General features: G+C 35.1%; 1 protein-coding gene across 5 annotated transcripts in view; it reads right to left on the bottom strand.

Moving 5' to 3' along the window:
- The window catches only part of LOC139134066 (short transient receptor potential channel 4-like), a 74,369-nt gene that overhangs the window by 56,376 nt on the left and 6,902 nt on the right, over positions 1–11,091 (bottom strand). For 3 of the 5 annotated variants that reach the window (XM_070700968.1, XM_070700971.1, XM_070700967.1), the window contains exons 5-12: positions 8,370–8,572; positions 8,031–8,243; positions 6,494–7,260; positions 5,241–5,487; positions 4,007–4,210; positions 2,181–2,240; positions 1,317–1,376; positions 141–198 (exon numbers count right to left, since the gene is read on the bottom strand). In XM_070700968.1, the coding sequence (XP_070557069.1) occupies positions 163–198; positions 1,317–1,376; positions 2,181–2,240; positions 4,007–4,210; positions 5,241–5,487; positions 6,494–7,260; positions 8,031–8,243; positions 8,370–8,572 (1,790 nt within the window). In that variant the 3' untranslated portion in view covers positions 141–162. The remainder of the gene's footprint in view (positions 1–140; positions 199–1,316; positions 1,377–2,180; positions 2,241–4,006; positions 4,211–5,240; positions 5,488–6,493; positions 7,261–8,030; positions 8,244–8,369; positions 8,573–11,091) is intronic. The other 2 variants (XM_070700969.1, XM_070700970.1) reach the window with 2 other exon arrangements.

Below are 11,091 nucleotides of genomic sequence, written 5' to 3'. Positions count from 1 at the left end.
ATGCTCAAACAAGCTGTTTCATTTTGTGATCATTTGACACTTTGACGAAGTTTTTGAAAACAACAAAACCGTTATAACCGATATAAATCTGATTAGGAACTGAAGCTTTAATGATTTCACTCAAATAATTAAGGACATACCGTTTTTGTCTCTTCCGAGCTATCACTGGCCTTGTTTCTTCTCTAATTTAGTTTCGTTCTAGTAAAGGACAGAAAAAAGGCAAATCATGACCAAATCAAGCCAAGAAATTTTAAATAGTAAGTTTTAAATTCCATAACACAATGCCAGGCTTCTTGATATTTCCTTAGTTTGACCAAAAATATGATTTACAAGACAAGCAATTATTAACAGTTACCATAAACAAAAAATCACGAAATAATTAGAATCTTATGAAGTTTTAACATTTTAATAGTAAAGGGTGTACGGTGGCCGAGAGAGTTCTTCAAGATGCAAAATGCACAATGCCCAAAGGAAAATTTAGAATTTTGCATTTTTCAAGAACTCTCTCGGGCAGCGTATGGGTGTCCAGTTATACTTAAAATTTACAAATATACGTCTTTCATTGCCATTTAAAGTTCCTATTAAAATACAGTATATTTATGAAGTTCTTTAGCAAATTAATATTAGGAAAGCATGAGTTCACTTTGGAGGCATAACTGTGGACATGGATAAATTAATAAAAGAAGGCAGTTCAACCAGTACTCCTTGTCTTCTAATGATCTTTATTTAAAAATACCGACGTTTCGGCAACAAACAAGTTGCCTTCTTCAGGGCAAAAGCTGACAAATAAAAATGAGCACAAACAGAAGTAAAAATCGGGCTGGTAAAAAGTAAACTGAGAGTAAAAACGAAATAAAATGAGAATTACAATACTTGTGAAAACTAGAATTACAGTGAGTGAAAAAACCACAACTACAGTTGTAAGGAACGAAATTAAAAACCAGCAGTGATAAAAAACGGTGAAAGGCGCTTGGACTAAAAATTAAAGATCAATAAGCCTTATGAAACAAGAAGGGTGGTTGAAACAAAGGTACAATGGAATGAAACTGACAGCACAGTACAGACATGCACAGTATTTGCCTAGGAAACATATCGCATTACGGAAAGACGTTGTGTTAAAGTTGATTTATATTTTTACTGGGGTGGAAAATCCAATGCTCAACAAATTTTATCGATATTGAACTCATCCACGTTGTGTTTATATGCTGATTACCGGACACATCGACATAATATTCAAATAGCAGAAAAATCAGTGGAACGGTAATCAAAGTTACAGGTAGGGAGCTTTACTATCACTCGGACAAATTTGGACGTACCTTGTCCGTCTTTTCCGAGCCTTCGGCGGCCGTTGTCGTTCCCATTTGTTCGTCTTCGTTCTAGTAAAGGGCAGAAGAAAGAATTTGTAATCTCAATGAAGCCGGGAAATGTTTTTAACTTAGTCCTGATTTGTTGTAACTCTCTCTTTAAACATATATCAATGAAGCGAAATCTTTTGTGTTAGAATGATATGTCCTCCAAGCTTATGTAGAGTAAGTTGTAGATGAGGAAAAGGAAAGAAAGGAAGAAGAAGATAAAGAATAAGAAGAGAAAGACGACGACGATCTACAAAACAGGCAGTCGATGTAATTAATGGTAGACAGAAGCAAAATCAGGAGTTAAACAGATAGGTCACTAATCCAAAGTGACATTACCTCGCCGTATGATAAGACAGCAACAATGATGTCTGTAGCAAGAATAATCCTTCATCTAGCCCTATTTGTGTCCCTTTATCTACCTGTACAGCATCCATAGATTGATATCATGACGTAAATGTTTTTGGTGCAGAAGAGACCCAACTTCGAACGAGTGCAATTAGCAACTCTTGATTATAAATTCACTTTTTTTGTAAAATGTGAACATTTTAGTATTTTTCACAAAGTATGTGGAAATCCAAAGTATTTGTTAGACAAGCACATGCATCATGAAAATACGTAGTGATGCTTAAAACAGATACAATGAAGTCCGCACTAAAATTCAATGGTCACCAATTCATCGGACATTATGCTCAAACAGGCCCTGTTCATTTGGTGATCATTTGATACTCCGACGAAATTTTTGAAAACAACAAACCGATTTAATGGACAAAAATCTGTGTAGGAACTGGAAATTTAATTATCTCATTCAAAAAATGATTGACTTGCCGTTTTTGTCTTTTTCGAGCTATCTTTGCCCGTTCTGACCTCCTGTAGTTCGGCCTCTTTCTAGTTGGGCACAGAAGAGAGCAAAATATGACCAAATTAAACCAAGGAATGTTAAAAAGCCAATTTGTGAATTCCATAAGGCATTGCAAGGCCCCTTGATATTGCATAAGTTTGAACGGGTATATGATTTACAAGGCCAATAGTCGTAAACAGTAGTAATATCAAGAAATTCACAAAATAAAAAAAGTTTTATGAGCCATATATGTATATCTTTCAAAACTACTTAAACGTTCTTTTCGAAATATAGTATATTTATGAAGTACTTGAGCCTTTTCAGGTTCCAAACATACCTATATAAAATAATCTTTGCAACTTAAATGTATCGTTATTACAAGTAATAAGTTTATAGTAAATTTTCCATGATTTATTTCATTGATGTCGAATGACATAAAAAGTTCCTTTTTGATAAATTCTTAATGCTACAAAGATACCAGAACCTCATTTATATTATAAGCCACAGGCAATGGATCATGAATTTGGCAGTCTTATTGGATTTATGTAAATTATCAAAGAGCCATTGTACACATTGAACCTCGAAAATTATTCAAGCGTGCCAAAGGAGAATATTTAAATTTTAAAGTCACCTGAAGTTGCTTTTTAATGTGTGACGTATGACCGAAAATGTCATTTGTAGGAATGATGGCTGCCGTATTAGTTTTATGCACATTATCAAAGCGTCAAAATCGTACCTCCAAATGCCAAAGAAATGTAATTATACTAGTTGGATCACTGAAGAAAATTAATTAATAGTGATGTCCAGACGAAAGTGTTCTTTTAAGGAAGCATGTTAAAATTATGCAAATTATCAATGTTCCTACGTAAAATATTGTATCTCCGAAATTATTCTTCTCTTTGACAAATAACTAATATTAGACATTAAAATCACTGAAATAGCATACCTGAGATGTGATATAGGGCCAAGGATCTAATTGTTATGACTCCTGGCAGTTAAAATTGATTTGTGCAAATTACACGTATTTACCCAAGGTGAATTACGGTAAACTTTTAATATGTTGCTCTGCTAGTGGGTAGCTCTCCACAATGTATTCCGAAGAAAACAATTCTGAACGGACTATTTCGACAATTTTTTGTAAAGAAAAAAGTGTTAACCTTGCAAGCACATACTGATTACTGCAGCGGATAATATTATAAATCTTTCCCCAATTTGCCTATAAATAGATATGTCTGAATTACTTGGCCTAACATATCCGATACAAATATCTGTATATGAAGATATTTTGACAAACGTAATAATATCCAACAATTTATGCGAAAATCGTGAAGTTGACACTTTGAAAGCTAATTCTGAAAAGGCAAAATCAACTTTCAAAATAGCAACGCATGACAATTTGCACAGTAATACCCACCTGTCGATTGCCTTGAACGTATACAATTTTGCTCTTTTGTACATTTTGACATATCCATTTTTGAGTGAAACCCCTAAAACACGTATTTTTGATGGAGCAATAGATAAGCACCTTTTTGATTGAAACTTTTGAATCCTAGAGCTCACAGATTATGTGTCACAAGTTTGGTGTTGCTTCGTCTTGAATGTGAAAAAGTGAATTAAAAATAAGTGCCTACTTAAAGTTAACCTCCATCTTAATTCAACTGAGTGGTTTTGTTTGCTCAATAGCATTCGATTCGATCATTCTGGATAGCTATTCGATCTTGTTAAGGGAGAAAAAGATTCAGGGCAGAAAAAATGTAATAAAACATTCATGATAAGTCACTATAGCATTCATATTACATGTCTTTACACTTACTGAGATGCCGTGTGACACTTTACGTCGGCGTCGTTTCGTATGACATAGGTTATAGCACTTGTTGATCGAGGTAATGAAGAGACCGATCGATAGTGCTGATACGACAAGCACAAACGACATTGCGTTCAAGTTTGGTCCGTCGCCACCGATGTACCCCATCCATATTCTCGACCTTTCAAATGTCCATACCAGGTCTATTTCAGCCTGTCACATTTCAAGCGAAAACAAACACATGAATTATACAAAATACGATGCGGGATCTCATGGAGTGACACCGACGAAAAGCATCTGTTTATTTTCTCCACTATGATTGACATTTCCACATACAGGCCTCGTTATGTGTTTCGCCTTTTAAAATTACTTTCCCGCAACATCTATTTGAGAATGTAGCCAGTTTTAAATATACACTACACTACAGTTAAGGTGAAGTACATGCCATTTTTTATTTTTATTCAGCTACATTTCTGAGTCGTATTTTATCCTAACGGTAGCTCCCATAACTCCCACGAGAATAGATTTGTCATCCATTAAACACTGATTTCTATTGAGACGTAGATAAAAAATGTCCATGTGTTAGCGTGACATTTTGGTAAATTCTACTATCGTGATGAGAAGGTATTTAAAACTACAAAATTTCTGAATGAATGGCAGTCAATGTATTATCCAATGTACGACAAGTTAGAATCACTAATGCCGGTTAACCTTAAAACATTTATACCTGATTCAATGATGACATGCACAGAGAATTCTTGAGTTCGTGAGAAAAAATTGAAACGTCTATTATTTCACAAGTTGTGAACTTGATATAGGTTTTACTGGCATTGTCCCTGAACAATGCGTTGACTTTGAGGGTTGTAACTTGTTTAAAGCTGAAAACAAACATAACATTTGCTACAACTTGCTAAAAGCCTTTATCGGACTGAAAAGCTAGGCCATTATGTGAACATTTCCGTAGAAAAGTGGCCGGCTTGTAAAGAGGTAAAATTGCTCCTTTCAATTTTCGCAAAAGAACTGCACAGACAGCAGCATTGATAATAGACTGGAAGATGCGTCGCTCAAGAGCGCTCTCTACGCTTAGGTAGCATCATTGAGCGTAAATCGTAGCAAATTACAGCAAACATCGAATGCACTAGAAATTGTGAATTTTTAGTTCATAAATAAGAAATTGCAACAGTGTTTAAAAGCGATCACAACGAAATCTGACATCCATATAGGATATTCCTTGAGAACTTACCTGCAGCTTTGTGTACCGATCTGACATCATGGCTATGCATAAGTTCAACAACATGATGAGCGTTATGGTTCCAAACATTATGTAGAGTATGTATCCAAGCAGAGTGAAATACGTGTAAGCAGGTTCTTTGCCAGTAGACTGGGCATCACTTGTGAAGTTGGATAACTCTGGCCGGTCAACTATTAACGATTGTGAGGCGTCTCCGCCGAAAATAGTTATTACTAAGGACGATAGGGACGATGGAAAGCTATAAAAACATGACACAAGAGTTTGGGCTTATTAGACAAATGAATAGAATGTAACAGTAATAACCAAGCTTTGGATCTGATATCTGTGTTTCTCGACCATTGTGGCCCTCACCGTGTCTGTCTGCCTCTCTGCTTAATTCTCTATGTATGTCTCTGTATCTCTGTCTGCCTGTTACTGCCTCACTGTCCGGTCTGCCATTTTCTTATTATATTAATTCTTCCAGAGATTGTGGCAGAAATTTGTAAAGTGACAAAATTTTAAGCTTTACGCGAATGTAATTTAAGGTTCAAGGACAAGAAATTGACCTATTTAATCTAACAATACTCTGGTGGTTAATAAGCTCGGAACCCCCGTAAATTGTACGTTTTCTGCAAGCCTAGATATAGCGGAACATTTTGGTAACAACAGTATAACCATTATTTACATAACTATCACGTGACAGGTAATTTGCATAACCATTCAAAAATCGGTTTTCCCTAGGTTTTGTCTCAATACTTCAAAATACCTGACTCAAACTTGCTGGAATACAAGCTGTTACAATGCTCTTCCAAAACATGTCTCAGATTATTTATATCGTGCTTAGTTTTTGGAGCACACTTTTAAAGACATCAACTAGGGTTAAAGTCACTACTCTCGACGTTTTTCTGGCATAAAAATTGTTTAAGAAAGTTTAAAAAATTCTGAGAGACACTTTGGAAAATCCTTAAGACAGCTTGCACTCACACAAATTTCAGTCTTATATCTCAAAGCATTGACACGAAACAGAGAAAACCGATTTTGAAAGGTCATGCAAATTACCTGTCACGTGATAGTTATGTAAACAATGGCGACACTAAGGTAACCAAAATGTTTCCCTATATCTAGGCTTTCCGAAAATATATAATTTACGGGGGTTCTGAGCTTATTAACCACTAGAGAATTGTTAGCTTAAAAAAGGTCAATTTCTTGTCTTGGAACCTTACGTAAATATGTTGCAAAGATGCTGAGAAAGAGGCTATACTTACTGCGCAAACTCAGACTGGTTTTCTTCGACTGTCACCCCAACATAAACGTAATACATTGCCATCGCGCATGCTGTGACGACGTAGATGAATATAGTGAGGAAGCGGAAAATGTCGTGTCTCATCTCTGTGAAGATCAGTAATATGGGACCGACGAAATTAGAAAGGTAGAAAGGTTCCATAAAACGTAGCAAAGCAAAGATGAAAGTCAAGGATGTGAATTTACTCAGATAAATGGAAATGTATGGGTCATCGAAGGGTTGCGTGACAATTAAAGGGTTACCGATGACCACCCCGACGAAAAAAGACAACAAAATAATCAAATCAAGTCTGTTCCACATGTTCTTAAAATAATGAGTGGAACCCTTGATTATAACTTGTATAAGCTCTTCGATGAACAGGAGTCCGAACCATATTATGCACAAAACTAGTATAGGTATGTGATTTCCTTTAGACTCGATGACAACATGCGAGCCCTCGATCTTATAGGAAACTATGACTTGATACGTGAAGATAACGCACAGAAAAAATAAGTACGAAAGAAAATGTCCAAGGAATGCTGTTTTGGGACTGTATATGAGATGGCGAAGTCTATATGTTTTACAGACAATTAGATGAACTGGTAGCAGTTGAAAGAGAATCCCATAAACGAAGATTGCAAAGATGGTGTATAACAATGACCACCAAAACCCTTTCTTCCTAGACCATTCAGGCTGTCCACTTAACCATTCTTCTTTCATAAATTTCTGACATCGGTACTGTGTGATAAACTGACATAAGAAAGAGGTAAATAATTTACCCTGATTGTCTCGGTGAAGGGATTGTACAAAGACTTCCTGTACCACTTTATATGTCGTACTTTTACACTTTTTTTGTCAACATTATTGGAAATACCAATAGAGTAAATATATCCAACGGTAATCAACGCGAGATTATCCTTTTATCGAACATGTGATCAAAGTCTTCAACCTTTGCAGAGAAAGGGAAATTCCTAATCGATAAATAAATAATAATAAATCAATCAATAAATAAATAAATAAATAAATAAATAAATAATAAACAAATAAATAAATAAATAAATAAGCGAAGGCCTTGCAAATACCTATACCGTGTCACAAAGTGGTATTTTGCAGACGATGCAATTACGCGAAATGTCAACCAAAATGCCTGCTCTTAATCAATGTTAAGGAATATCAACATGGAGGAATATTTGGGTAACATATAGCTTATAATATATCTACTTTCATATGTAGCACTGCTTTTGAGTTTAGCCATAATGTCAAATACAAACCTCGAAAAGGTTATGATACTGAAATGATAAGGTTTTAGAACAGAATACTGGTATGGAATTTTTAAGAAATGTCAGTATTACTTCTTGAGAATAAAAGTTATTCTAATCGACATATTATTAGGAGACTATGAAATGAAATGTATGTGAGGTAGTGTTGTCGGAATGTGTCAGATCTGAAGTCAAAGATAATTACGATTATTTGCACAGGAGTCATATCCTTCAAATAGTTTTTATAAGTAACCTACTGACCTCTCGCTGATTCGTTTGAATTGCCTTATCAGCGATAATATACCGAACACAGTCATCTTTACTATCAGGGCAAATAGAAGAGCAAAGTTGACTCTCACAAAACTGTCCTTCCAAGAATCGCTTCACTTCATCATCTGTGCTGCAACAATTTAACAGGTCAATCGGGAATGCCTTCAATCGCTCTATAGCCTCAGCAACAGCGTCATTTTCATCCTGTGAAGGGAAAAAATGCTACTATCAGAAAGAGAATTTCGTAAGTATCGCCCAGATGGTCATGTAAAAATCAAATCAACTAATGCAAAACATATGTCAGATAGCAGATAACAAGTCTTGCACTACCTTTGAGATATTCAAACTTTCTCGGTGTAGGAATTCAGTCATCTCCTGGACCAATTCAAATACTTGCTGCACACAGTCCTTCACAGATCCGTAGTAATCGATATTCGTCTTACGCTCCTCTAGATGGGATATTGATATATAGGCCGGACTTGATACTGTGCAGTAAACACGGACACTGTTTTCCAATGGAGATCTTTTCGGATCTAGAGGGAGAAATTAACGACCTGTGTGGCAACATGCCCTTTCTTACAAGTCATGTTGTCAAACAAGTAGAGTACAGTTGATCGCTCTCAATAGAGCAGAAATCTCCATCCTTCAAGAAGATTATTAGAACAGTGCAACGTACAGCAAACATGAACCACCATTGATATTTTGTAAACTTGTTAGGCGCAGTTCGTTTGCCATCTTGATACTGGGGCGTCTAGAAGCTCTTGACTGTTACAGAAAACAGCAACTTATACTGTAAAATTCCATATTGAAGCCATGTCGACAGAAGGAAGGTACATACATATATATATATATATATATATATATATATATATATATATATATATATATATATATATATATATATATATATATATATTCAGATAAACCAGCAAGCATAAAGAACAGACACATAAAAGATAAGAATGCATGAATAGATAAAAAGTGACGTAACAATCAAAACAAACACAAACATAAAAACACAAATACGGGTAAACTAGTAAAAGTAAGCACTCTGTAGCACACGGCGGAAGATGTAAGAAGCTGAACTATATAAATCAATGTTTGGATAAGCTTTAAAACGTCATTTAAAGTGGTTACACATCTTAAACTAGGAGATATTTTCTCAGATTAACTGATTAGGCGCTGACGCAGAAGATATAGTTATTACTAAGCGATCTGCTCGGTACATTTAAAGATACTTTGTCTAAAATGGACTGACAATTATAGAGTGCATTGACCAGATAATATACAAAAAGAAGAATCTTAAAATTTACGCTTCCTCACCCATGGCGAAGCTTTAACCAGGTACATAGAGAATCTTTACCTTCGGAAACCTATTTTAATCATATTTAAAGGGGGCACTGCACCAAACACACTGTATTTTGCTGACAAATCACTTTTTTTGCAAATGTTCATTGAATCTTAATTAATTAGTTAACCCAAGATTAAAATGTTGGTTGGGTTCACCTTTTAGCTTGTCAAGCAGTCGTAAGTTGCATGATAAAGAAGTGTTAATTAATGCAAATGTATGCAAGTCACCCGATTTCCTGGCTTTTCTGTTCTCCAAATGTCAAGATTTCCAAAGAATTTAACTCCACTCTGGCTAAGTCAATTTTTTGAAATTTTCACATTATGTTCTTTGAATGCTGTATAACAAAAGCACTATTTTGTTTGGTAATAAAGTTCTTACATTTTGAATATGAGGCATTTTAATTTTGCTACTCATGTTTTTAATCACTTTTTTGCGCGTCAGTCTTTTAACCAATGGCATTTTAGAATAAGGATAGAGTATGCAAAATAAATTGGCCGTTTTTTTCTATATACTTTCAAGGGAATATTACATTTCAGAAAATAATGTCAATTTTTTTTACTTAAATACATTTTTATCATTAATAACAAAATGAGATTTTTTACCCCAAAAATATACCCCCTCATTTTTGCTATCATACTAAACTTTAGGTTCTCTACTTTTGAAAATATATAGTATGAACGGCTTCTTTGTCATCTTTGATGAGAAATATTGCTTTGAAAAAAACTGTCGGCAACGTGCTGCTCTACCTTAAAAACATAAAAACCTACTGACTCTCTTCTGTACTCGTTCGATTCCATCAGTTTGTGTTACTTGCCATGGAGACCAAATAACACTGCAATATTCCAGATGGATTCTCACGTAGCTCACATATAAAAAGGTTAGTATAAAACTGTTTAAACATTAGCGCAGGTACGCTTAATGAAACCCATCATTCTAAAAGCTTTTCTGACAATATTCTCAATATGAATATTAAAACATTTTGAGGAGTAAGTACAATACATAAACATCTTTTATACTAGGAAAAGGATATAGCGGCCCATGGTGAGGGATATTGCACTTCCATACATTCAGCTCTAATTTCCAAGTATTGCACCATTCTTAGACAGTAACAATGTCTGCTTAAAGGGAAATACAGTCATGCTGTGCTCTAATTATGCGATTAAATTTGGCATCGTCATCATACATTTGGCATCGTCATCATACATTGAGCAAGATGATGGTACATGACAATAAACATTATCACAAACACAAGCCAAGTTGGTCGTCTTTGAACAGAAAATACCGGGATTTATTCTCTGGTCGTTCTACGTCAAGACTACCCGCGTCTATGTCATCAGTTTTGGTGCATCGGAATTTTTTTACGTCGATCTTCGATGTGCTTGTCAATATACACAAACAACATGGAGGCCCATATTTCGCCCGATCAAAATTTACCTGACGTGAATATTTATAAAAATATAAGCTATAAATTTTGGAGTTTTACAAATACATCCACTTCGCAAATTTTGAGTCCTGTTTTAGTTTTGTACTCAATATTGGGGTTGATATCCGTATAGACTGCTGCCTGAACTTTCGACGCACAGAGTATTGCAACAAGGGTGAAGGGGAGTCAAGTGCTAATACACGTGGCACATTGAGCCTTAAAATCACGCGTAATGAAATCAATATTTGCATAGACAACGACAATAATAATCCTAGCTA

The sequence above is a fragment of the Ptychodera flava genome, chromosome 5, assembly GCF_041260155.1.
Source record: "Ptychodera flava strain L36383 chromosome 5, AS_Pfla_20210202, whole genome shotgun sequence".
NCBI lineage: Eukaryota > Metazoa > Hemichordata > Enteropneusta > Ptychoderidae > Ptychodera > Ptychodera flava.
Note: the sequence above shows the minus strand (reverse complement) of the source record. Positions and strands in the feature narration are given on the sequence as shown.